Source organism: Corvus cornix, chromosome 1 (genome assembly GCF_000738735.6).
Source record: "Corvus cornix cornix isolate S_Up_H32 chromosome 1, ASM73873v5, whole genome shotgun sequence".
Classification (NCBI taxonomy): domain Eukaryota; kingdom Metazoa; phylum Chordata; class Aves; order Passeriformes; family Corvidae; genus Corvus; species Corvus cornix.
In genome coordinates, this window is record NC_046332.1 from 43,117,095 (window position 1) to 43,143,607 (window position 26,513).

Sequence of the window (26,513 nt, forward strand, 5' to 3'; positions counted from 1 at the left end):
AGAAATATATTAGTATAAAGCAAAACAGGAAGGGGAAAAACAAATGCAAGGGTTAAGTTAAACATGTTGTTTTCCTGGTGTTTCTCAGGACCTCCTACATATCAGCTGCCATGAAGATGGGGATGCTTTCCTCTTTGCAGAAGCAAGATCTCAGCTGTGGCTGAACCTGCAGCTTTGGCTTACGGGCCAGAAAACAGCCTCTTTTATTTACTGGTGAAAACATAGCCATAAGGTTGTGCCAGTGACCTGCCTCTGCAGAACGTGTCTCATACAGTGTTTAGCATCCGGAGTTGACGCATCCCAGATTTACACAGCAACACTTGGCATCTGGTTAAGAGCCTCACCAGAGTAGATGGCTGAGGTAACTCCAGATCCTGTCACATGTTTCTCACACTCTGCTGCAAATCCTTTCCAGGAAGTCATTACCTGTGTATTTCAGAGTGGGCTCCAGAAAGTGAGGCTGGACCTAGGTTTCACTGTGGTTAAGATGACTTGGGGCCTGTACCTTCGCTCTGTACTTGTGAGCACAGACCAATGCTGCCAGAGGGCCCATGGCAGCTCTATTGCTGCAGTAAATGCTCTTTGCAGAGATCAAGGGACACCCAGCTTTGGCAACTGGAAAGTAAGACTCTGAGAAAGCCACTGCAGCTGCAGTGCATCCCAGCCGAGGGCTGCACTCCTGTAGGTCCTTCCTGCTGCCCCAGGGGCAGCAGCTCCTGGAAGAGTTAGGGGCGTGTGAGAGGTGCCCAGCACCCTACCCTGCCTCCTGGTGTTCCTGTGCAAAGAGAGCAACCACTCACTTCCTGCCTCCCTTAGACTGAGGAAAACAAGCAGGATAAGAGCAAAATCTCTCTGACAGAGCACAGACTGTGTCACTGCCATGAGCCGGTGCAGCGCAGAGCTGAGGTGGCATCTCCTGTCTGCACGCACAAAACCCGCAGGTAGTCCTCGGGTCCTGTTCAGCTCACACAGACATTTCCATGCCAGCACGAGCAGACAAACACTGTAGGAAGGAAGGAAGAGCATCTTTGTGCACTCTGGTTCCTGTTTCACTACATTCATAACCTTAATATCACATTAACACAGCAAGTGCATTGATGCTGTAACTGCGTTCCAGCTGCCTGGATGCTCCTCTTAATTTAGTCATGCTACTTTAGCTTTGTTGTGAGTTACAAATCATTCTTGCTCTCAAGAAGCAAATCAATTTACCGATGTTGCAAGAGATAGGCTTACACAGCAGGTTTTCTTTTTTTAACACATGCAACATATAAACTTTATTAAATGAAAGCAATTTCTCCAGGGAAATCCAACAGGCATTTACACTGATGGCAGAGGGAGAAAAATCGCAAAAGTTTTTAGCTTCAAGGAGTATCACAGTCTCCCTGCAACTGATTTGAAGGCATTCTGCCACAAACAATACAGCAAGGCAGGAACACAAGTTGTATCCTGTACCTGTGCAGGTTTTTAAGTACTCATTGATTTTTCAAGGGCACAGATATTATGCATTTACGTATATTATGATCAGAACATGAAGTGTTGGCTTGTTTGAGATTGGTGGCATCGTTTTTACTCTGAGGATGATTTCTCCACCAGTTTGAATTTTGCCATGGTTTTTGGTCAAATTTTCAAGGAAAGGTGACCCCATATTTTGAGGCTAAAATTTAAAACATTCCCTACTTTGTTACAATAATCTGTGTATGGATGAGTTATCTGGTTTATTTAATAATAATAATGGGTTAAAGCAAAACCAATTCCTCTGGACTACTGGCAAGCAGCCATACTCTTGTGCAGCCTTTTTCTGCTACATTTGCCCCATTTCCAATCACCCCCTTGGTCGTGCATTTACTGAATTACATGGTTGTGTTGGGGAAGGTGCACTTTTGCCTATATGATTGCTGTTCCTAATTAAAATAATTAGAGACAGTGTCAACAGATGGTGCTGAAGAGCAGCAACATCACCCTGGACTGCTGTAACATCAAGAATATTTCAAAGAACTGCAACTGCTGTCACCAGCTGCTGATTAAATAAACTTCTAATGATGGGTACTTCTGGAGATATTGCACTGTTTCCAGGCATCAGTACATAATAAACTTTGGTATTTCTATAAAAACATCCTAACATCTCAAAAAAAATCAAAATTTCATTTTGTACAATAATAATTTGTCTCTATAAATTTTTAAGCCATCTTCTTTAATGCCTTCTTTGGAAGCTGTCTGTAATGCACTTTCAATACACGTTGTCCACTTTTTCGGAGTACTCTGGAGAATGTGATACTACCATTTTGGGGATGAAACACACGTTTCACCTGTAGTGCCAGTGATCTTTCTGCCTTGCTGCACAAGCTCTGCTCCTGGTATTGACACAGGGAACCAGGCTGGAGATGACCTGGTGAAAATAAAGTTTATTTTTAATAGGGTGATGTCATGGGCTTGAGTTCAGTGATACTGACCCCAGGCCATAGATTTAAGATTAAAATATCACAACTGTTCCCAGCTGGCTGGCAGCTTAACAAAAATACATCAGTCTTGAAGGGCAGGAAACCTGTTTTTGCAGGCTGTTTACTCTCAGAGAGCTCTGAGAACTGTAACTTTCTTCACACTTCTTATGTCCAAGAGCCAGCTCATGAAAATAAAATCAAACCTCATACTTCCAGAAGAGATGAATTCAATATTGCTTTGAGAATTTAACATCAAGATTTTAAAGAAATGGTGCAACATGACTGAAACCTACACCTTTTTCTTGGTTTTGGCTGGGATAGAGTTAATTTTCTGGCTAGCAGCTGGTACAGTGCTGTGTTTTTTACTTGTGAGCAATCAGATGCAATATGTTGACCCCTGTTGTACAAGAAATCAGATATTTCCTTCTGGGTCTTTTCTAGAAAATCTATAACTTTCAGTCTTGAATGCTTTTATACAAGAGAAAAATTAAATTGTATTAGGAGAGGAGTGAAGGGTGCACATTTTGGATACCATTGCACACAATTGTTGAACCTTGTTGAACCAGCCATGGGCTTCCCATAGCTGCTAAGGAAATCTCTCCATGCCTCTTTCATCTCTCACATAAATTGTACATTTCAGCTTGTATAGCCCCTCACTACAGACACCAATGTCCTGAAGAATGGGACATTGCACTTGACTGGGGTCTCTAGGTTTGGCTTGGCTCCATCTAAAAGTAGGCACCCAAAACAAGCAAATTCAATAAATAAAAATTGGCATCTCCAAGGGAGACCTGAATTGCTCCCTCCGAGGACTGCAAAGAGAGAGCTCAAGAGGGTGAAGTTCCAATACCTTGGATGCTGTTTGTCTGATGAATGTATGTTTAGGTGTAGCCCTCAAGTTAAACATTAAATCTGCAACATCACAGCTCATTGGATTCTCATCAGGTATAACCCTGGAATTGCCAGGAGGCTGCATTTTGGTGAAAGACCAAACCAGTCACAGGATCCTTCACTTTGCATTTTTAGGAATCTCTGTCTGCTTGCTCAAAATTGTTCATGATTGATCACAGAGCATGTGCAGCTTCTCTCTGTCAAACCTCCTAAACTGATTGAAATAGACAGTTTGAAGACAAGCATATATGACACAATGAAATATCCCACAATAAATAGCGTGAATGAATGGTGCTGACAAGAACTGATGTGCTTGTTGCAGACATCACATCGGATAGAACTTTGTATGTGTGACCTAGAAAAGGTCAAAAACCTTAAAATAGCTGCCACAAGCCCATCCTCTCCCTCAAGTTCTAGAGATGTTAGCACTCAATTAGTGACACACTAATTTCTTATTTCCCAACACACCGTGACATTTTGATGCCAGATAACTTTTGCTGTTTTGTAACCAAACCTTGGAGGAAGGCCGGATGTCACACATTTTTATTTGGATTCTTGTGTTTAATGCAAGTGACAGATGGATTTCTTTTTCTCCAGCTTATTCCAGTACTCCAGAATGATTTATGTTAAAGACTCACCCAAGCACCTTGTCTCAGAGGTACCAGAGGATCCGGCATATGCGATTCGCTAACTGAACATTTGTTTCCCCACGAGCAACACACGTCTCACTTGTGATCTGAAGCAATGCATCTTTCTTCAACAGTCTGCACCCACTTCTTCTGATTCATGGGACAGACAGCAAGGATGAGTGATATATCTGGCCCCATCCCACACAAAGCACGTTCAGGCAACCAGCACCCCATGCTGAGGACTCTTCAGGGTCAGGCTTCAAGTACCTCATGTACCCAGAGTGTGGACCACACCATGGTGCTGGTTTTGCTGCAGAACTCTTCTGCAAGTCAACTTTGCCTCCACTCCACCCAGCCAGCCATTCCACAGAGATGCAGTAGAAATATAAGGTGATGAAAGGTAGGACACTAGGTGTGCATGATCACCAGCACGTGGCTGGCCACTGCTCCAGGCTGTCGGAGGAGGCCCCTGCATCCAGCAGGGTCACAAGGAGATAAATGGGAGCCATCACAAGGATGGCAAGAGCACAGTGTCATTGACAGAAGGATTGCAAAAAAATATCAACCCTGTCCTCACTGGGAGCTTGAAAGATCTTCTTGGTGCCATTAGCACACGTTAACCTGAGCTACCCACAATACGCCAGGAAATCTTTTGTACGGGGTAAAATCACAGCATAAGAAATTAAATCACAGCCTGTATCTGTGACAGAGTTTTAAAGTTTTCAGCTCAGCATATAAGTGTCCCAGTGTCCATGCTGGGGAATCTGAGCTGCCCCACACAGCTCCCCTCTCCCTGCAGCTCAGCAAAAGTCCTGTCTGGCCCAATTTGCTTGAATCAGATTCCAACCTTCTATTACAGTCAGATTTTAAAAGCCTTGGAAGAAAAAATCCAGGCTGTGCCTAGAATCCCACCCATGTTTTACACAATTTTGGTTTCAGTGGTCTATATATTGAGAAGATGAGCTACTGCCTGAGCACTCACACCACACAAGATGGTCCTGTGTTTGAAGACCAGCCAAAGCCTGAGTCAATACACATTTCCATGTACTTTCAGATAAAATCTACATTCTGTTACACTGATCATATACCACATAATTTTAGAAAATAAAATAAATATCACCCCCCCTCAAAAGAAGCATTCTATATGGGAGAGGACGCAAATGCTTTTCATAAAACATCAGCACCTGTTCACCCTTCTGTGCATGAACTACACAGTGAAAAAGCAGTGATCGTTGCTGTAGTACCTGTTGAACTTTTGTTTTCCTGTTGCTAAATAACAATCAGGTAAGATTTTTGCTGGAAAATTTTGCTTGAATAAACTACACCAGAAGCACATACCCAGTCTGTGTCATTTGATCAGCAGTATCTTCAGAAAATACCGTATTTCCTTCTAGAGCAAAGCTTAGCCAGTCAAAGAATTATTTGGTTGGCAAAATTAGTCAATACAATTTTGAGCAGTAAAGATATCCTAGCTTAAAAAATAAGCAAACCAAGACCAACTCTCCAGCTGCTGAATACTTTATTCTTTTGTTACTTCATACACCTGAGCTCTGAAGTCTTGTACAAAATATAAAATAAAATAAAATCCCAGTATGGTTTTACTGATCTTAAAACTGCAGCCTTGTATTTTTTAATCATTTATTGTAAATATAAAGAGGGGTAGGAAAATTGCCAGTGTATCTACTGAAAGCATCTAACCTTTTGGATATTATGTCACTACTGTTGCAATGAGAGTTGGCTTAGATGATTCAATTTTTTGAAGAAATGCCAATTTTATAACAACTCTTTCAGCAGAAATGTGTCCCTTTTCAGGGAGAAATTCACTGAGAAGTGAACTTCTATTCAAACCTTTTTGCTTTCTAATCCAGAAAACAAAAACACTTTCAGTTCTACTGAAGAGAGGAAGAGCCTGCCTTTGCCTCCCCCACAGCTAATGGGAATGCACCAAACAGAAGGCCACAGAGAGAAACAGAAGGAATTATAAAAACACATATTCAGACTTCCCATACTAGCAAAATTCAAAATAAAATACACATAGCAGCCCCAGCTGCGACAGGAAGTGCAGCAATATGAAGAGATGAACATTTGGGTGGAATGTAGGCAGCAAATCCTTCCGTAGAGGAATGAAGTCCATGGGCACGTAGAGGGTGTGTGAATGTACTGTGGCTTGCAGAACCAGGCCCTGTGAGAAGCTGAGCGGCTTTTGCAAGATGCTGTTTGAGAGCACCCAGCACCGAGGGCTGGAAACCGTGAAGCCCTCAGACAGCATCGTGCAGATTTAAGTCCCTAATGCAATATAAAACATATTTGCTCCACTTAGTGACCTGAGAGCTTGCTTTGGCTTAGTTTTTTCCCCAAGCATTTGTTGTTAAGTTAATTAAGCACTTAAAAATAACAGTCTGTCACTTTCCAGAGACTCCACATAAATAGTAATCTGTCTTCATCTAAAGGCCAGATTTTCTGCAAGGGCAAATCAATACAGTTTCACTGATTGAGGATCTGGCCTTAAAAGTCTATCCAGTGCGTTAAACCCAGCACAGTACGACATGCGCCTTGGCAGTAGGACAATTCTCTCGATTAATATTTGAGGGAAATTTGGCAATTAAAAAAAAAAGCTCTGTTTTGAAGTGCTGCCATTTCTTTAATCAGTGCTGACCACCACAGTTTCTCCTCTTGTGAACTGCACAGCTACGGCTGGGGTTTCACTGTCGCTCTCCTCGAGCTTTAGTGCAGCGTTGTCCAAGCCGGCGCTGCTGGGCTGTGGCAGGGCCGTGGGTTCTGCCGTCCAAGTAGGAGTGGAGCAGTACAAGATGAAGCCCACCATGATGATAACAAAGGACAGGATGTAAAGACCTGAAAACTGGCAGAGGAGAGAAAGAGATGTGTTAAGTCTTGCCTGACGTAAGAACATGCCAATGCTGCCTTGTTTCAAGAATGTGAAAGCTACCCTTCCTTGTAAAAATTATTTTTATAAGGATTATCACCACAAGCTGGATTTGGGTCCGAAAACCAAAATTCAACAGCTCCATTTACTTAAAGACTTGGGCTGGTTTTCTCTGCATCTCATTTCCAAGACTGTTGGACAGGGAGTTTCCTCAGGTCTACATACAAGAATCTGAACAGAGAGAACAAATGGGTGTAAACACAGTCATACTGAATGAAAGTTGTTTACACATATGAATGCTGAAACACTTCACCCCTAAGAGAATTTTGATCCAGCACATGCAAGTATTTCAGGTTCTGGCAAGAGATGAATCTCTGTGCTATTGCAAGTCACCAGAGCAGCTGGTTCTCTGCACAGATCTCTTAATCATCTGCAGGGCTAGATAAGTGTTATTACTGGATCAAAACCAGTTAGCTCTCTACAGCCAACAAGTCCTTGAAGGGAGAGGCTGGGGCTCCTTTTACAAGATTGATATTTGAGCTCTGTGAAGAGTGGTGACAGGTAAGAGTACAAACTGCAGCAGTACATCAGGCACTCTATTGTTCACTTGCCAATAATTGCCAAGATTCATCCACCTTGACAGAAAGATAAATAACACCAGATTCAATAATACCAAGTGTTGAAGTTATCCACTGCCAGGAACGCTTTTCAGCAGGTTTATTAAAATCCTCCATATTCCCTTTGTCAAACCAAACATATTAGACACTAGGAATAAGGACATAGCATATTCTACATGCCTCTGTCAACATCCTTCAACTTCTTTAGCTTCCTTAGACATGCTTGAAAAATATGTTCTAGTTTATCAGGATGAAATGAATGGTAGGACCTAGACAGTGGACTCTCATCCAAAGAAGACTGAGGCATCTACAATTAAGGCATTGCAATTTCTAGCTGGCAGTCACTTGGCTTGGAAACTCTTGGATGGCAACACACAAAAGGAAAAGCAGACTGAAACACAGTGGCCTTGTGTTAAGTGCCCTCTCTCCTCACCTTGTTGGCTGTTTGCCTGGAGGAGCTTGGACTCAAGTGTTCACTCCACACAGGAGGAAGCATCAAGCTCTGAACTATCCCAACAGAGGCAGCAGGATCACTTGTGGTCATACCCCTGACTGACTTGTTCCCATCAAATGGGCAGAGCCTGGGGCTGTATCCAATCACCTGCACAAATTCTCCAGCCTAAGGCCCTGAGTGAGCATGTGCCTGCATGCAAGGACCTGTGGCTGGGCAGCCACAGAACTGCAGATCCCTCTCACAGTGCAGTGCGCACAAGGCTGGAGGTGTCTCTGCTCCTGATGAGTGAATTCCTGCAGGAATGGATACAGTCGCCAAGGCAGGGTACCAAAGCTGTTGCAGTGTAGCTGTGACCCAGGGCCTGCCTGTATGTTTGCAGCTATTGACACAGGTGAACAGTACCCACGCTGCTCCAACAGGCCTCTTTTTTTCCCTTTTGTTTTTGGTGAGAACTCAGTGTTCCTTTCCTGGGATTTTTTTCCTCTTCTTTTTTTTTAATTTCAAATATTTCAACAACTTTGTTGCTTCAGACGCTGATTTCAGTGATATCCTCATTCACACTGCTGAGCCTAGAGAGTACTTTAAATGTTACTGGAGGACTGTATCTCCATCTAGTGTCTGTGCAGTATACTCCCTTCCACAAGGGTTTATACAACAAAAGCATTTGAAGACCTTTTTCAATATCTCTTGAGGGATTACAGGTATGTATATAATGAGATCATTAGGAGGCACAGCAAGGATTCATTAAGGAGTAAAAGAAAAAAAAAAAAGAGTTCAAAACAGGCATTCAAAATTCACATTTCACTTAAAACAGACATGGATGGGGCCAAAACGTTAAGTGCATTAGCAAAATACTGTGCACAAGTCAAAACTTTGTCAATTCCTAGGCCTGGTCTCTGCTGTAGCCACTGTCTGTCATCCTGTGGTATTTTGTGTAAGTTTGTTTCAGAGTAGGTTCAGACCACAGCAATTCAGAGCTCTCCATGGCTCTCTCCACTCTACAGCCCAGCAGAGCCTCCAGCAGCTTGTTATGAAATATCATGTGATAATGGGGAATACAGAGCAATTCCCTGTATTTTTGCTTGTAGATTCCTATGTCCAGAGTGCTTTTTAATCCAGCAAACATCCTGCTTGGTTTCTTTGCCCCATAGGTAAAGAAACTATATGGTTAACTTGGCAATAAGATTTTCTACTGCTAAAAGCCATGTCAAAATTGGGCTCTCTCAGTTCGTGGTTATCTCAGATCCTCTGATTATTAAAGATGTGGCATTATTATTACTCCCTTTTTCGCTACTTCATTGTTTCTAACCCCAGATGCAAGTTCCTATTTCAATAAATATCTGAAGTTCTCTCAACACAATCCCGAAGTCTTCCCTAATTCATTTTTCTTTTTGCTACCAGAATACCTTGCTGTTAGCAATTATGAGATGGCCTGCTCCCAGAAAAACCTCTTCCCAAAATAAGCTAAAAACCTGAAAAATAAAAATTTAATATATCCCTTCCAAAGCTCTTCTTCCTCTTTACTATTATGAATATAAATTTATAATCACTTCTTGAGTTAAGCTATCTGTGTGCCAAAATGCACGTTTGGAAGTAACTTAGAAAGGATTTAATTGTTACACCGTAAATATGGTTTGCTTCCTGCATTCATTTTTAATGGATGCTTTGTAGTTTGGAACCCAAAACAGGGAGGAAAGCTGAGCTAAGAGACTCTTGAAGGAAAATCTAGCTGCTGTCAGACCCTACCATTACCAGACTATGCACTGCTTTCATTTTCAGAAAATAAATCTCACCTAAAAGCTTCTGGCTGAAGAGAAAGCAACCACATGGAATAATACAAATTAAGTTCCTAAGCAAAGTTCACAAGCTTCTCACTCAGCCCTTCCAGTCACCAAGCAACTGAATCAATTACTCCAATTGCTTTAATGAGCTAGGTTCTCACAAGTGATTCTGGATGAAAAGTGGAGGGTGGAATGAAATCCTTTTAGCACTGTCATTTAGCTTGAGCAGACACTGCCAAAAATATTTTAGAGCACAATAAAAGTAACTGCCTTTTGGAGAGTGTACAGAATAACACATTTATCTGTATTTTTTCAGATCCTTTAGTCACTCCTTAGCAGCAGCACAGAGAGAGCTTGATTCTCATCCCATGTTGATAATAAGCAGACTGAAGTTCTGAAAGAAAATATTGTTTTCTAAAAATCACACTGGCCCTCTTTCAGACACCAAATGCCTTTCAGGACAGGGAGATTCAAACCCTCTCCTTGGACACTTGGAGTAATGAACCAGATTTAATATACAGTTCCACAAAGGGCTTTCAGTGAGAACTCTATTATTGGAGCACCTCAGGAAATTATTTACTATCTCTTAACATTAACTTACTCCTTGAAGTGTGAAATGGTTTGAAAATGGCTCTCTGGCTAACAGTGCAAGGCTCTGTCATTAACTAAGCACACTCCTCCTGACTGACACCTGCCAACAATGAGTGATAGAAGCTGCAGAAATGTACAGGTGCAAACGACTGTTCTGGGGCTTCTAAGAACATGACACCTTATTCATAATTTTGGAGTAGAAACATAAGTGAAGGAATGTGAAAGTGAAGGAATGAATGTACTCACCTTGTAGAAAAACAGGAAAAGCCCAAAGAAGAGACTGTAGAGATCTGCAGTCAGAATCCCCAGGTTGACAGAGGTTGCACTGGTGACTTTAATCACAACCGGCATGAAGCTGTACAGCCCAAACATGCACATGGCAAAGGCTGTGAACAGCAGTGCTGCAAAGCAAGGGGACAAGTTACTCCTAAGGCACAGAACAATAATTTTAAAGAGCACTGATATTCTTCAGATGCTTTAAAGCTATCATTTTTATCTCCTAAAGATAGGGGAATGTACATGTAATAAAAGATTATCTTGTATTGCAAGAATTACTGTATCTATACAAGAAAGTTCTCATTCATTCCTACTTAAGAGCTGACTGAAGAAATTTAGAGCCACATTTCTTGATAACATTTAGTTCTGTTCAGGTCAAAATGTGTCAATTTTTCCATTACTTCATTTAGGAAGGGCAACAGAAAAATGCTCTTGTGATGTTTCAACAACATGTCAGTAATTAAACAGGTTTCATTCTTACTTATTTCAATTTATTCTGAAAAATTATTTCAAGTTATATATGTAAAATGCTAAACCTGTTTTAATGTTCAATCCCGCAGACCCTCTCTCTTTGCTGAGCTGCAAAGTTTAAAGAAAATAAACTTGTGGAATATAATATCAATGCTGCTTGTTATTCAGAGAAAGAAAAGCCCATCATCCAAGGTCTAAATGATTATAATTTTCCAGTGTTCTGTAACATGCACATTATTTTGTCCCACACATACCAACTTTCCAGTTCCATTGAATTTTCATTATCTCCTTATGTTCCACAATGGCTCTAGAGTCAGAGAAAAGATATAATACAGTAAAAAAAGGAAAGAAATCATACTCGAATAGAGAAGTTAATTACCAAAACAGATAAGAAACATTTTGACTTTTAAGCCATTCATTTTTTGTTTCAAATTTTACTTTATGACACTAACTCAAACATCTAACAAGCATGAAAAAAGACGTGAAAATTAAAGTGCCTGCAAGTCAAGAGCACTGTTATTTAATTCCTATGCCTTTTTCACAGGCGTTTTAATCCTTCAGTGATTCAGTTTTATTTGATATACCATTTGAGGAAATTATTAACTATAATGATGAGAAATGAGGACTATATAATTCATTAGACAGACTTAAGTGCATCTGGTCTGGTACTCAAATGTGGTTATTTGTAAGAGTATATACATGGCTTCATTTTAAACTTGAGTTTATTATGGAAGATCTCTTGCTAACAATTATCTCCTAAACTTTTCCACAGAGAAAATGCATTAAGAAATACACTCCTGTGAACAGTTCTCAGCATATTGAGTATCCTCATAAGCATCAACAAAATCAAAAAGACAGCCAAGTATCGTATGTGTTCAATTTCAGGAGTTCAGCTTTAGAATTGCTGTAATAAGAGTAGTGCAAATAAAAAGGATATAAAACAGATGCTGATCAGCAACAAAAATCAACTCAAGTGGAAAGACTCCCATATAGGCCAAATACAGATGTAACAAAGAATTTAATAACATCATTTCAGGGTATACAAACAATCATCTGTAGAATATTCTTAATTAGTTTTAAAATAAATATTAGATCCTTACAGCTGTAGACCGCTGATAATAGTCCCAAACAAGCCCACCATTCCTAGAAACTCCACTCTGCTCAGATTTTTCACAATGTATTCCTCACTCACATTAGAAATGGCATACAAAGAAGCACCAAGAAGCACTAAGACATCTCCAATCACCACGTCACTACCTGTACAGAAATATTAATCCACAATAAGGGTAATGCCGTAAACACTTTTTAACTTTCCTTAAAAAAGCAAGCAAATTTATCTTGAACATCTCTATCTTCCTAGCTCATTCCAGGGAAAGGGGGAAGGAAACACTTTTTGTGTGTGGAGAAGAGTGTCTGAGTACAGACTCAGCTGCCTGCTCACCTCACCCTGCACAGTGTGGAGTGAGCTAAACCCAGCATTAATATCTCATCCCAGCCAAGACACTGCTGTATCATCCGGTCCAATTGTACTACTGCTGACTCCAGGCACTGTAGAGAGTTGAGCAAATTCCCAGTTAGACATGCTCTCTGCATTTTGAGAATATTGTCCCCACTTCTGCAGTAAGGCCTGATTCAAGTCTTGCTAAAAATCACTCTATTGATTTTTGAGGGACCTGGACTCAGCTCCAGGTTTATGACAGGTCCTAAGTGGGCACTGCAGACAGATGGTACCATGTGTCCTGCTGCAATGTATTTATGCTGCAAATGGGACTCCCTGTGCTACAATCACTCATCATTAAATGTCTCAATGCATCAGCTAAATAGCAAGAGGATCGTTGCTGTTTAAATCCTTCAATTGGTTTAAAATGTCCTTCCCTAAGCAATCACTAAGAAAATATGTCTAAAATATGAGGGTAAGCAGCAGTAAGGATCCCCAGGTCAGCAAATAAAGCACAACTGCCTAATGTCTCAGGGAAATATTCTTTTCCCTCAGGACCAAGACACTTGTATCACATAGCAGTAAAGCTAAACTTCAGTTTGTCTTATGTCTTACCTACAGTAAGGCCCAAAATGACACCACACAGACTTATCTCTATGCTGCCTGATGAAGGCAATGATCTGAAATTTACCTTCTCTCAAACCCTCTGGCTCTGAAAATTCAAAATTCTTATTCAAAATAAGATGGCTATGACATGGGTTGATTTAGGCATCTGTCATTGAGAAGATGAGACCTGCCCTTATCTGTACCCAGCTGCCTCCTGGACCCCAGAGCCCAGCCTCCCTCACAGAGGTCCCAGGAATCCTGGCATCCTGTCCCATCTCCTCTTGCACTCCCATAGTAAGCCCCTGCTTTCCAGGCTGTGACCTTGGGGACACATGGACCACTTCTGTTGGGTCGGCCAAAGATAACGCTGAGAAGTCAGCTGCTGGGAGCAACTTTTTATTTTGTACTTGTACTCAGAGAAAACTGCAAATCAGAGAAGTCTGGCTGCCAGCAGGTTGATACTGTATAACCAAGACAAGGTTTGCAGGGAGAGGCAGGGAGAGCTTCCATTATACCATCTCACATGATAGTCAAAGTGAACAAGCTTTCAGGAATGAGACTTTCCATCACGTCTAATGAACAGCAGCAAAATTTAAACTTAATACAAGTGGGGTTTTTTTTAAGGTGGAAGAAATATCCAAACATACAAGCAAAGAAATTCCACAGCTCCCCATAAAATCAACATCTGCTCTTCTTGGACAAGAAATAAAAATAGCAACATGTTCTCTTTCAAAACAGAAGTGCATCTGCTACTATTTCTGCTTTACAAATTCCTGTCCACAGCAGGGACCATCTCTCTGCTCTTCCCCCCAATAAGGGACTCCTTACCTTCACTGTCCTGCCTCCCTGCCAAAATGTCTGCACCCACCATTGTTCCCACACCCAGCAAACAGACGGCAACAGCAAGAAAATGTATCAGCCTGTATCTTGCTCGGAGAATGAACCACGACAAAGCCATCAGCACAGGAATCCCAAAACAGTCCAGGAGCTGTGTGTACAGAAAAATGGTTTGAGTTAGAAACCCACCCCAAATCTGGACTGCAACATCCTGAAAGCAAATGCACAGGATCTTACTTCCAGTCATCAGATGTTAAGGAAACCTGCAAAGCAACCCCAGTAGATTGGTTTAAGAGAGGAGTGAGAGCCACATTTCCCCTTTGCAAGTGAAGGAGGAGCTGGAACAGTGGTCCACTTTCTCCTGGTAGGAAAGCACTGATTTAGAAACTCTTCTAATGATGGATCTAATCAATTTTTGCAGCTTCACAAATGAATGCTAGACGTTGCATCTAGCATGTTGAAACAGCGTTGCTCCCCGGGGCTCCATGTACACAAACCAAAAATCTGGAACTATTGATGGGTACAAGTAATCTGATTTTACATTGATGTGACTGTGACAAGGACCTGACCCTGCAGCTTTGGGTTTGATTCCCCACCCCCCCTCAACTGGCTCATACTAAAAACCAAAACTGGTATGTGTGTTGGAAACCATGTGCAAAACTGGTAGAAATAAAATAGGAAGGCAAGAACAGCTTTTCTCAAGCCATCTTCCTAATTTCCCAGCTTCCCACAAAAACACATACAAGCCACCAACGCATTTTCATCACTCTGTCAGAGCTAACCCTCAGTAGTCAGAAGCAGGTAACCCACTCTAATTCACCCAAGCCCCAGCAGCAGACACACAAGGCAGATGGAGTTTTGGAGCACTTCATATGTATTTGCAGACATTGCCCCAAGACGACTGAACAGCTGTGGTTCAAGGATGTCTGTGCTCCACGAAAAGCAGTGACTCTGACTCATCTTTCCTTTCTTTATTTTTTTCTCTAATGTTCCTATGTATCTTTGCTTTGCTGTTAGACCCACCCATAGAATCACAAAACTGCTTGGATTGGAAGAGACCTTAAAGTTCATCTAGTTCCAACCCTCCTGCCATGGGCAGGGACACCTTCCGCTCGACCACTCCAACCTCGCCTTGGACACTTCCAAGGATCTTCTAGCTATTCTCCTTTAGCACAGGAAACATCAAGAGTTAGCTGTGTACTTAATACAGAAGAATACACTGCAGCATAAGATGGGCATATTGTTCTAGAATAATCAAATACCACCAAGACCACTGGGCTAATCATAATTGGTTTAATATTTAATTCAACGAAACAGATTTTGTTTCTGAATTTGTCAAAGGCAAGAAAAGCTGTATTTTCTGACCTGTCTCAGTAGAGTGCCACGGAACTACATACATAAGGGAACAGCCTACTGCAGAACATATAGTCAACTTCCCAAAGACTCCTCAGAAATTACTCTCAAATGTCAGTCCTTAAAACTTGGCTTCTTGAAGTCCCAACAAAGTGTTATGTCCAGATCAGCAGGACTGGGGCATAATCCCTACAATCAAGACAAAAGCCCTTAGTTCTTAATGTCCATTTCCAGACTCTGCCTCAGTGCACCACTGCAGCCGACTTCTGTGCTGTGCCATTGTCCCCAAGGGCTTTAACCAAACCTGTTAATAATTTGATATGTCTGGTTTTACTTGTTCATAACTACACATAGTAAAGTCTTACAAACATAGTGCTAAGGGAAGCTCTTAGAGATTAAAGCCTAACAGTCCCTCTAATCCTTCCATCTCTTTGTCTTTGCTCCTCGGATTGCCTCCAGCTTGTCCAGTTTGTAAAGTCTGTGTAGTGTAAAAGTACTTCTTTAGGCTGTATTATGAGACTTTAGAACTACCTGAGTCCCAATATGTGATATCAAGTATTTCAATACAACTCTACGCTCTGGAAAATATCAGGCTTGAAAAAACATCAGACTATCTTGTCACTGGTCTTGTTCTCTATCTTACCCTTAGTCTAGTCTCAAGAAAAACCTGTAACATGTGACTGTTTTGACATCATGTTGTATCAAACAACAAGAAATACTACAAGCATTAGAAAGCAAAATTTTTATCCCTCTGGTAGTAGACACCTCTTCTACTAATAAGTAAGCGTTCACTTCCCATTAACTGAGATGCTAGAATGTAGCCTTCCAAACTCCAAGCAGATTTTCAACCCAAACAGAAAGAGTGGAAGTAAACCCTTCAAAAAACATCTTAATTAGGGTGTAAGGGAGTAGTAAATAATGAGCCAGAAGCTCTTTCAGTAATGCCAGATGGGGAATTCTGCATCCATACCAAGAACATACTGTAGAACTACAGCACCATGGTTAGAGAACTTGCAGCCAGGACACACAGGCACCAAATGGTGAAGAACACGCTCTGGTAATCTGTTCCAGGAGACAATTATCCTCAGTTACAGACAGATGAAACCAGATTTCTAGCTACTGGATCTTACCTTCCCTTCATCTAGTACATTACAGAGCTCCTCTGTACAGGATCAAGATCAAAGAGGTGCAAAGCAGATGTAATATCACGAGGAATTGTGTCAATGGAATCAGTTAAAACAATAAAGTTTATTTATTGAGCTGCTACAACATTTACAGCAGTTACTAACTACTATTTCCAGTAGAGCCTCTTCAAACTCTCACCTTATTCAATTCTAAATTATACTTTTAACAAGGGGAGAAAAACAGATAACCTGGTGATTTGATTTACAAATGTTTTGACTCAAGCCATGCTTTGGCCACACTGTTTATAGGAGGTTTTAAAAGCAGGGTAAATTATTAAAAGATGCTTTAATACATGGTTAATAAATTATCATAGACAGTTGGAGGTCATTGGTTTGCTTATAATTGCCAGCTTCAGACAGCTTTGTAAGCAAGAAAGCTCAACTGCTCAATCTGCTCATTCCCCACAAGATTCCCTCAGGGCAGCCTCCAGCTGAGCCCCAGGGGCTCATCCTATATTTTCTCCTATTGAGGCTAGCATTCTTCCATCAGCTGACAATGTGTCAATAGTTGCCTGAAAAACATTTCCATCTGAATTATCTACAGAGAAAATGCTAAATGTGCTCAATAACATGTTAAAAACATCAAACCGAAGCTACACTGCTTGGTTTTTTGCTATAAATCACAGAATCATAGAACACCCTGAGTTGGAAGGGACCCATCAGGATCATCAAGTCCAACTCCTGGCACTGCACAGGACAACCCCAAGAGTCACACCATGTGCTTGAGAGCATTGTCCAAACACTTCTTGAACTCTGTCAGGCTGGTGCTGTGACCACTTCCCTGGGGAGCCTGTTCCAGTGCCCAACCACCCTCTGGGTGAAGAACCTTTTTCTAATACCCAACCTAAACCTCTCCCAACTCAGCTTCATGCCGTAATAGGTGGTGAAACCACAGCACAGTCAAGTCCCGCCACAAGACAGAAGGACACCACCAGCAAGGAGCATCCTGGCACTGTCTCAGCCACAGCCAAACAGTTCAGTTGTGGACCAAAGACTTCTGTATTTACCAAGAAATGAGAGCTGCCATCCCACTGTTATGACCCTAAAAATCTCTAAACCCCCTTCTGTAAAATGCTGCTATTTGATAACTAAAGGGAAACCAGTTCTGCCTGTGTGTGCGTGCGTGAGAAAATACATGGAAGTTCCTTGCTGAGCTGAAAAAAACCTATCTTTGAAGCTATGTTTCATTGTGGTGAGCTGAAGCTCCAGCCAGACAGCATTTTAACAATGATTACACTGCATTTGGGAAGGTGCCATATACCCCTGTGTTGCTTTTATGGTCCCTGGGTACCCACTCGAAGCCAGTACTGCAGACAGGCCATCTGGCTGGGTGCTCTGAACCACAGGTACTGACGTAGCTGCAAAATTGCTTGCCAAAACCAGAAGCAAATGCCTTGCACTAGAGCAAATCCCAGACTTTTTGTGGTTCTTTTTTCTCCTGTATCTCATTTCTGACAATGGTGAGAAACTGGTGACTTCAGAGAAAGTGCAAGAAACCTTAGGGCAACAAGCAATTGCAACAAAATCGCAATTACTGAACTGACACAAAGCAGCATCAGTCACAAGGTTAACCACAAGGGAAAAAGCCTCAGAAAATGCTTGAGTTTTTGGCAACTGGGCAGGACAATCTATTATATCTATTCCTTCTTAATTTCTATAAAAGAAATCATGGGAATAGCTTTACTCCTTCTGAGAACTTGGATCAAAGTCCTGGCTTGTTCACCTGTAAAGTATAAGGTCAAACAGGGGTCTCATAAGCTTAACTTGATCTTAAGACTGAAACATGTCACTTTTAAAACTTTGATTTCTGAGGCATTATTTGTAAGAAGATTAAAGACCTAATGAGTCATAACACATAAGTATGAAGTGGAAATGTGACAATAACAACCCAAGAGACACAACTGGTCTTTAGCAGTGCAAAGAAAAGTTACTGCAATTCTCTAAAGGGAGCCCGGACTGCAGGAGTTTATTGCTTTACAGGTAGTTCACTTAAATATTGACCCCTATTACTTTGACTCTGTAAAACACTGACACCTAAACTCTCCTTTCCAACTAACAGCCAAGTCTTCATGTTACTTTTTCTTTTATTCAGGTAAGTGGGGCCATGACCACAGTCACAGATCCCCACCACTGGTAACAGCAGGCGTGAACTGACACAACCTGGACACACTCCCTCCTTGCTCATGCACCATCCTCTCCCTTGTTCCCACAGCAGCTGTGAAGTCACACAGTGAGTTAACTTGGGCCTGACACAGCTCACCAACAGTACAGGCAAAGGCACGGTTTACTCCCACTTTACTCAGTGTTCTGAGTCAGTTTGTTCAAGGAAACTAGCCTCGCAAGCTCAGAAGAATGCTGTTGGAGGCAGGAGGAAAGCACTGGCTCTGTCACCCTACACAGACAAAAGCTGCTGGAAAAGAAACTGCAGCTTTAGCCCTTCAGCTTATAGAGCTTTTCCAGAACACAAGATTTATCCTACTGCAGCAATGTAGCATCAAGCACTGGTGTTGCAGAGGATGTCTACTATTCCTTTAGTAGTGTGCTGACCTTCCTTCCACCTCTTCCAAAGAGGGCCCTGAACAGGCACATCCAAAAGCCACACGGCTGATCCCTCACTGCATGGTCAGCAACACCAGCTAACATTCAGTGTGTCCTCACAGGTGGGGTTACATCTCACAATCCCTCCTGCAGCTTCTAGGGCTAGGCAAGAGATCCACCTCACTCTCATCAGCAAGAACCCGCACTGACTGACTGTCATCTGGTCATAAATCTTTATTTTGTGTCATGAGAAAAAACTGAGTGGCTGTCAGCAAACTCTTAGGAGTGCTTTTATCAAAATAATTAGGGTTCAGCTCAAGAGCTGGCACAGGGTAATACCAGCCAATTTTCTCTGCTTCCTGGAAAGGTTATTCATGATACAGGATGCTCTTCCCTGTACTGCAGAGAGAAAATAGGTACTGGAAAGTTCTTTTCAGGCTTAAATAGCTTCCATGTCTGTCCTACAAATCTCATTTTAGAAATCAGTCCAAAACCATAATAAAAGCAACAGTACAAAAAGGGAGATCAGTCCTTACCTGCACACTCGTGAGGGTTGTATACTGGTAGGCTTTTACAATCATGTAATTGGCTTCAACATCAGCCAGGCCCAAAAAAATATACTTCCACCACCTCTGTTTCAAAATCTGCCAAAGACTGCCACTGCCTGTTTAGAAAAAAGCAGCAATCAATATGTGTTTCTTTCCAGCCAAATGTTGCACAGGAATTTTGCTTTGTAGAAGCATAAATAACACCGAGATGTTTGACTTTGCCTGCCCCTGCTTAAGATACAGTAACAGGAAACCCAGCCTGGGAGGAGACAATGCAAATGGTGAAAAACCACAGAAATTCTTCCACGTGAAGAAAAACACAGGAAGACTAGAATTATTTAAAGAGTAAATTAATAAGAATTGGAGGAATACTAAATAGCTTCTGGTGACAAAGCTTGTTACAACAAAGCCTATTTTGCCTAATATAACATAGGACTTCAAAGAGCACAAAACTCTAAACAGATATAAAGTTATGTCAAATTAAATGCACATTTAACCTGTGAAAATAATTTCCATGTGTTACTATGAAGCAGGAACTTTAAAAACTAGGATGAGTATTGAGTTCTTTAGTTTCAATTTCTGAAAGGAAAGTTATAAAGAACGAAAAAGATGAACCAGAATCTCCCATCCCATATTTCACATACCAGTCCTAAATGCCAGCATTGTTGTATAAACTAGAAGCAGCAAAGAATAGTTGATGAAACTTTGCAACATTGGAGTATTCACTTGGTATTTTTCTGCCAGGTACTGGCTTGTAACAGCAGTCCCACAGATAAACAAGGAAAGCATCTGGCCCAGAAATATAGTTTTCCAAATATGCCTGTGAATAAAAGACAAAACAGTAAGCTTAGAATTAAACATACAAGTTTCTAAAAAAATATTTTCTAATTGTACTGGGAAGATGCCATTTTTTTAAACTGACACTTTATTCTTTTTCTACTCCCTACCACTGTTGTTCTGATCTACAGGTAAGCAGGGTTTTGTGTACACAGAAGATCTAGTCTGACCTCAGGACAGCCACGTGACAAGTGAGGACAGTTCAAACCACCAAGGATGCAGACTGCGATTACTTGCAAGGATCTTCACCAGGTCACCTGGACAGGCTCTACCCAATAGCAGGTCCTATTCTTATTAAGCAGGTTTTGAGTTAAATCCTTTGTCCTCCACTGAATTCCATCCTGACTTCAGTCAACAAAGATCTACAACATGAAGATAAAGCATAACTACCTTCAGGCTCGTCTGAGACCTGAGTTTTAGTGAGCTGAGACCTTAAGCTGAGCAGTGCTAAGGAAACACAAAACTATTAATGATAAAACCAAAGAACAGCTCAGTTTGGAAGGATCTGAAAGACCATCTGGTCCAACCTTTCATGGGAAAGGGAGCCTTGATGAGACTACTTAGCACTCTCTTGCAAACTTCCAGTGACGGGAACTCCACAACATCCCTGTGGAGGTTGTTCCAGTGATTGAGCGTTCTCACCTTAAAATAAATCTTTCTTATAATAAGAATTATTAGAATTAATATTTATAGTGGATTTTTTCAGTTCTGCTGTAACTGAGGATGGAGTTAAGAATGCATTTTGGGTAAGATCATGTTTGCATTTACAACTCCTCTTAAGTCCCACACACAGCCAGGGGGGGAAAAAATGAAAAAAACTTATGTTCTTTTAGTACCAATTCTTCACCTAACATAAGATAAACTATTTCAGATGATCCTAGACAAACAGGAGCATGTAACTCTATGTATCTTTTGGCTTGCTCTTTCTCCTGCCAGTGGAGCCATGCAGATTTATACCACCCCAGTTTCTGCACATGCACAATATACAGCGACAGGAGCTCAGCCCCATGCTGTCTGTATAGGTCTGCCAAGTTCACATTTAATCTGTTACTCTGAAGACTACTGATGGAAATTTAACTGTCTGCACAATTGATTCATTTGTTTTCACTCAAATTAATCGAGTAAGGGAAGAAAGGACCCCATTAGGATTCTGCATCTCTCCACACTGACTTCTGGCAGGACACCCATGTGTCAGGCACACCACCTGATAGTAACACCAGCTGTTTTCCCAAGGTGGGTGACTTCAACACAGTAAATGGCAGCTCATCCTGCTGTGCTGTGCCATCCAGCTGCCAGGCAATGCGAAAGGTGTGTTCAGCAGCGCTAAAGCTGACTACAATGCTACAATCAATCCCTCCTTTTGGAAGGGAGGCATCTTCCTTGCACAGACTCTAATGCACCTGCATGAATTCTGTTGTCAATTCAGCCTGACACTGAGCTCTTCTGACTTTGAAAATGCTGCTGAGCACATTTTTCTCTCCTAGTCCATTCTGATGAGACAGCAAATCTCGACAAAGTCCAGCCACGCTGTACTTCCACAAGATATGAACCACATGCTTTACTACAGCTTGCCTTGCCAATCCCAGCTGAGGTGCACATTCACACTTTAAGTATTATGCATCATGTGACAATCTTGTAGGTACTATCCAGTCTCATCTGAGTAACTCTTACTGGTGTGTGAAAGAAAAACATTCTCATTTCTAAATACATATGGGGGGATGGTGGGCGGTTTTCATTAAAAATTGAAGAAGAAAACTTTGAAGGTACCTTACTTCTATTAGTTCTATTTTAACTAATTTCTTTTTCATTTCTTTATATTCTGGTCAATAGTCTGATTGTGCTATTTAGTGAACAAATCAGACACATTCTGGCTAAGTATTCTGGCTGATGCAGGAATATGTTTTTATGTTCATGTAAAGAATTTAATCAGTTGCCATTAGAATAAATGAAATGTAAGTTAGCTAAAATTTCAAGCAGGTATGGATGATGATTCCAGCTTGTCCTTTGCCAGCCCTGTGAACTCTGTCTCCTTTGCAGCAGGTAAAATGACAGAAGACCCATTGAAAGTCAAAGGAAGATATACTGTGGTGAACAACACATAAATCTGTGGTTTTACGCATTTAGAAAAATACATCTATACTTTTTATTATTCAAATAAAGCTTCTTGCCCCAAAGTAGCAGAAAAATATTTCTTCTTCATCATCAGCACATGAGGAACACAGCAAACCTTTAGCAGTTTATTGGACTAAACTCACCCTGTACTTGGACTAGCTGGGAGAAGAGCATGGAGGTAGGGATCAGACATGAAGAGAGGCATGACTGGGCAAAACTGCTGCAATTTTACTGGAGCAAAGCCTGTGAAGCCTGTGTGGTGCACAAAATGAACTGCCCTCATCAATATGCTACCAGGAGAGGTTAAAGCTGCCTTGACTGGCAGAAGCCCTGATCTCCTGGACTAAACTCCCCTTCACCCATCTCCTATGTGCTGCCACAGAGAAAGGCAGAACCACAGGCAATACCACCCCACAAGCTTGTTTAAGGAGGATTGTTTAACATGGACTTGTGTGTGGTAAGGCTTTAAACATTTTTGCCTACGATATGAGTTGCAAGGAGCAACTTGGATCCACCTGAGCTACAGTACCTTCACTACAGCAAAGGCCTGGACTCTGCATGCAGCATTCTGGCGAACTGGATAGTGACCAGGTTCCAAAGAGCAGGCAAAATGGGGTAAGTCTGCTGCCATTCAAATTTGCTAACAATTGATCTGCTTCAACCATTATTTACTGAAAACAAGACACTCCACTGTAAGAGGGCAGATGGGTCTAACTGCACTAAGCTGATCCTCAGCTTTTCTTATAACCAAATCTCCCCAGTTTAAAGTATCTCAGCAATTACCTCCTTGCATTTCTGTATTTGGGAAGACGGGCAGGTCCAGAACCTCCAGAAGTGTTTGCTTTGTGGTTACTGCTCTAGCAAGCACTGCTATTTAGTTAATATATGTCTTGGCAGTCCTACAGCATTTACTTCTACCATAACAAAGGCATCTGACAAAGCAAGCAGGCTTCATCACACCTCATGCCCTTCTCTATTTTTGTCTATTTTAATTCAGGGACTTTTTTTCTTGCCTGAACAGATTCAAAATGTTAACATCAAAAATCACACAGAAATACATTGTCCACCAACAGTGAAGACTGCCATCAAAAAATGTCTTCTGTGAATCCCAAAATGCTCCATACCTGGCAGCTTTCTCAGCTGTGTGTAAGGTAACAGCCTCTTGCCCTGACTGTTCCCCCATACCAGGTGGAAGCCTCAGCAGGAAGCAGCAATGGTTTCCCCTCAAAGCATTTGCCGAAGTGTCAAAACTAATTTCTTCTAACTGAGAAGACATCACCATGCTCCTGGCATGATGCACTGGGCTCATAGCTTATCCTGAAAAATGCCTGATCCTCTGTAAAACTTGAGAGCAAAAAACTTTAAAACCTACCGTTTGCAATTTGCAAGGCAATTTCTTCTGAGAAAAATGCTTTCAAGATATGACTTTCCATTCATTTTGGTATTGATATGAGTATTGATGACAGGGACTTTCTTATTAATAATTGATCATTTTTTGAAATATATTAGTTATTAACTTTTCCATGCCAGAACTAAATCCTCTCTGCTTTTTTTTAATGCATTGGAAAAGGACTAATTCACTTTGGAGTCTCAGATGATGCAAGGTAAGTGGTCTGAAAAGGCCTTTTAGTTTCATAGTTGATGGGGGGGGGGGTGGTGTTGTTGGCTTTTAATGCTTGGTAGCAAGCTACTAAGTAATTACTCCTCCCCTCCTGTCAGCCACCCTATTTATCTTAGCTAGCTGTATCTATAGCTTTGAGCAAAACTAAAATCATTTTGGGCCTTTTTACAGCAAGAAAGTTTGCCACAAATTGGCCTAAAGTGAACACTGAGCAATGTGCAGCTCTCAACACCATGAGAAACTCAGGCTGGCTTTCCTTGGCTCCACGTGAAATGCAGAATAAAAAGTACACAAAGACACTAAAATACAATCAGAGTCTATATCAGAGGAAGTGAAAGAAAATTTAATGAGGCCACAGTTAATAATTTTACTGGCAATTAGTTTACTAAATCTTGTAATTTTAATGCGAATTTTTTAATTGAAAATAAATACAGCTTTTCAAATATTGACTTTATTTATGCCACCAATGTAATACTAACATGGCAAAGCCTAGCAACACTGTTCACGTACAGTTTACTTGCACTTAGCTTCAACTACTGAGCCCTTCCCAAACAGGGGGGAAGTGACCTTTTAATTTCAATAATCTCACTTTTTCATGCTCATAGTTAAAGGAAAATGCAGGTTCAGACTGAACCCATATTGTAACATAATTAGCAATAAGCTAAGAACAATAAAATATACTTTTAAGAACTAACATCATCAGAAGTTAGTTTTTCCATGTTTTGCCTTGAAACTGAGGACAATTTAATTTGTAAAAGGTAGGAAACAGAAAAGCACCAGAAATATATTTTCTAATGGTTTTACTTTAAAAAAATCACCCCAAAAACCCACACTCAACCTAGTTTATTACATAAAGGTATTGAACTTTCCTATGACTCAGAAAGGCTTCTCATAAAACTGAAGTGGCTGAACCTCCCATCACCTGGGGGAAAAAAAAGAGTAAGAAAAACTATGAATTCAATATCAGACAACACTTTACAAAATTCAGTGAAAGCCCTTGTTTTTCTTTCAAGTACCTTCCACAGACTCATTTATCGTAGCCCTCTGGCAAAACTACTGGCATAGGTGGGGTTACTGAAGAGCTCAACAAGTTTCTGTCTTGCCCTTAGGGTCTCTCCCGACAGGCAGGAGGAGAGAAAAGAGAAAGTTATAACCAAAAGAGAAGATGAGGCTTTGTCCACTGGAATAAGGCTCTGCTTAACCAGCACACACCATCACATAGTCCAGTTGCCAGACCTCAGCTTATGAGCATGAGGCTGGCAGGAAAGCCAGCACATCCCTGGCTGACAAATCTGATGCAGTAATTATTAGTGACCAAACCTACGGCTCAAAAAAAAAGCCTTTTAAACAGGGACTGCCTTTTCTCTTTTCCCCTTAAGGGGAAAGTGAAGTTGTAAGTGAATGGCCTAGAAGTCTGAGGATGGAGTCCTGCTCTCCTGGAAGGCAGTGCTTTGCAATTATCAGCTTTGGAACACATGTTATGTCTGCACGGCTTGGCAGATTTTTTCCCACAAGTTTTCCATGCTTAACTAGTGCTTATATTTCAAGAGATATACCTGAACGGCTCTGTATCCTAAGCTGATTCACAAAAGGAGGAAATGGGGATATTGGTCTTTCTGGACTCCACACCTCATTTCAGCTATTTTGTTCGATTACCTTTCCTATCCCCTATGACCTGTCCTTCACAACGATGCTGATCGAAGACTACAAAACAGATGAAGTACAAGGGAAAAAAAATGAAAGCAAAAAAAAAAAAAGAGTCGAATGTACGTGTTTATGTGTGAGAGCACACAGTAAGACAAGTGGGGCTACTTTGACAGAAAGACCCTCGGGCTCCCCCGTGCCACGCCGGCCGAAGGCTCCGGGCTCTGCTCAGCCCCCTCAGGGTCCGGGCTCTGCTCAGCCCCGCCGAAGGCTCCGGGCTCTGCTCAGCCCCGCGCCCCCCCCGGCCGTAACCCGGGCCCGCACCGCGGCTGCCGCTCCGGCCCGGGCATCCCGCGGCTGCTGCCGGCGGCAAAGAGCGGCCTCCGCATCCCGACCGCGCTGCCCGCCAAGGCGCCGAGAGCAGCACGGACGCCTCCCCTTTGCTCCCCTCCTTCCCCCGCTCCGGCGGGCGGCCCGGGAGCCGGCGGGCGGGAAGGCCGGCGCCGCGTGGCTCCACGTGGAGGCCGGGGACTCACCAGGTGCAGAGCTTGGCCCCGAGCAGCGCCAGCAGCCGGCGCGGACCGGCGGCGGCGGCCCCGGGCGATGGCTCGGCCCCAGCAGCAGCATCCCCGGGCGGTGGAGCGCCGGCAGCAGCAGCAGCCGCCTCCTCCATGGCACGGCGCTACCCCAGCACCGCGCCCGCCGGGAGCGGGCGCAGAGGGATGGGGGGCGGGCGCTGCGGAGGCGGCGGGCGGCGCCTGGC

General features: G+C 42.1%; 1 protein-coding gene across 1 annotated transcript; it reads right to left on the reverse strand.

Moving 5' to 3' along the window:
- Positions 1 to 5,460: 5,460 nt before the first annotated feature.
- SLC35F2 (solute carrier family 35 member F2) lies at positions 5,461 to 26,513 on the reverse strand. Its single transcript, XM_039564417.1, has 8 exons — positions 26,287 to 26,513; positions 20,181 to 20,356; positions 19,525 to 19,652; positions 13,905 to 14,064; positions 12,133 to 12,289; positions 11,287 to 11,339; positions 10,532 to 10,686; positions 5,461 to 6,818 (listed from the first exon to the last, which is right to left on the reverse strand). Exons 1-8 carry the CDS (start codon positions 26,421 to 26,423, stop codon positions 6,600 to 6,602), a joined length of 1,185 nt encoding a protein of 394 aa, XP_039420351.1. The 5' UTR covers positions 26,424 to 26,513; the 3' UTR covers positions 5,461 to 6,599.

Bases quoted from the DNA above. Each gene is read 5' to 3' on its own strand.
- SLC35F2 (XM_039564417.1), bottom strand. From the start codon at position 26,423: ATGGAGGAGGCGGCTGCTGCTGCTGCCGGCGCTCCACCGCCCGGGGAT. The intron at 12,290-13,904 runs GTAAGGAGTCCC...ATTTCTGTACAG, and splicing joins AGGGAGGCAGGACAGTGAAG to GTAGTGACGTGGTGATTGGA. The intron at 10,687-11,286 runs GTATGTGTGGGA...CTTGCTTTGCAG, and splicing joins TCAATGGAACTGGAAAGTTG to CACTGCTGTTCACAGCCTTT.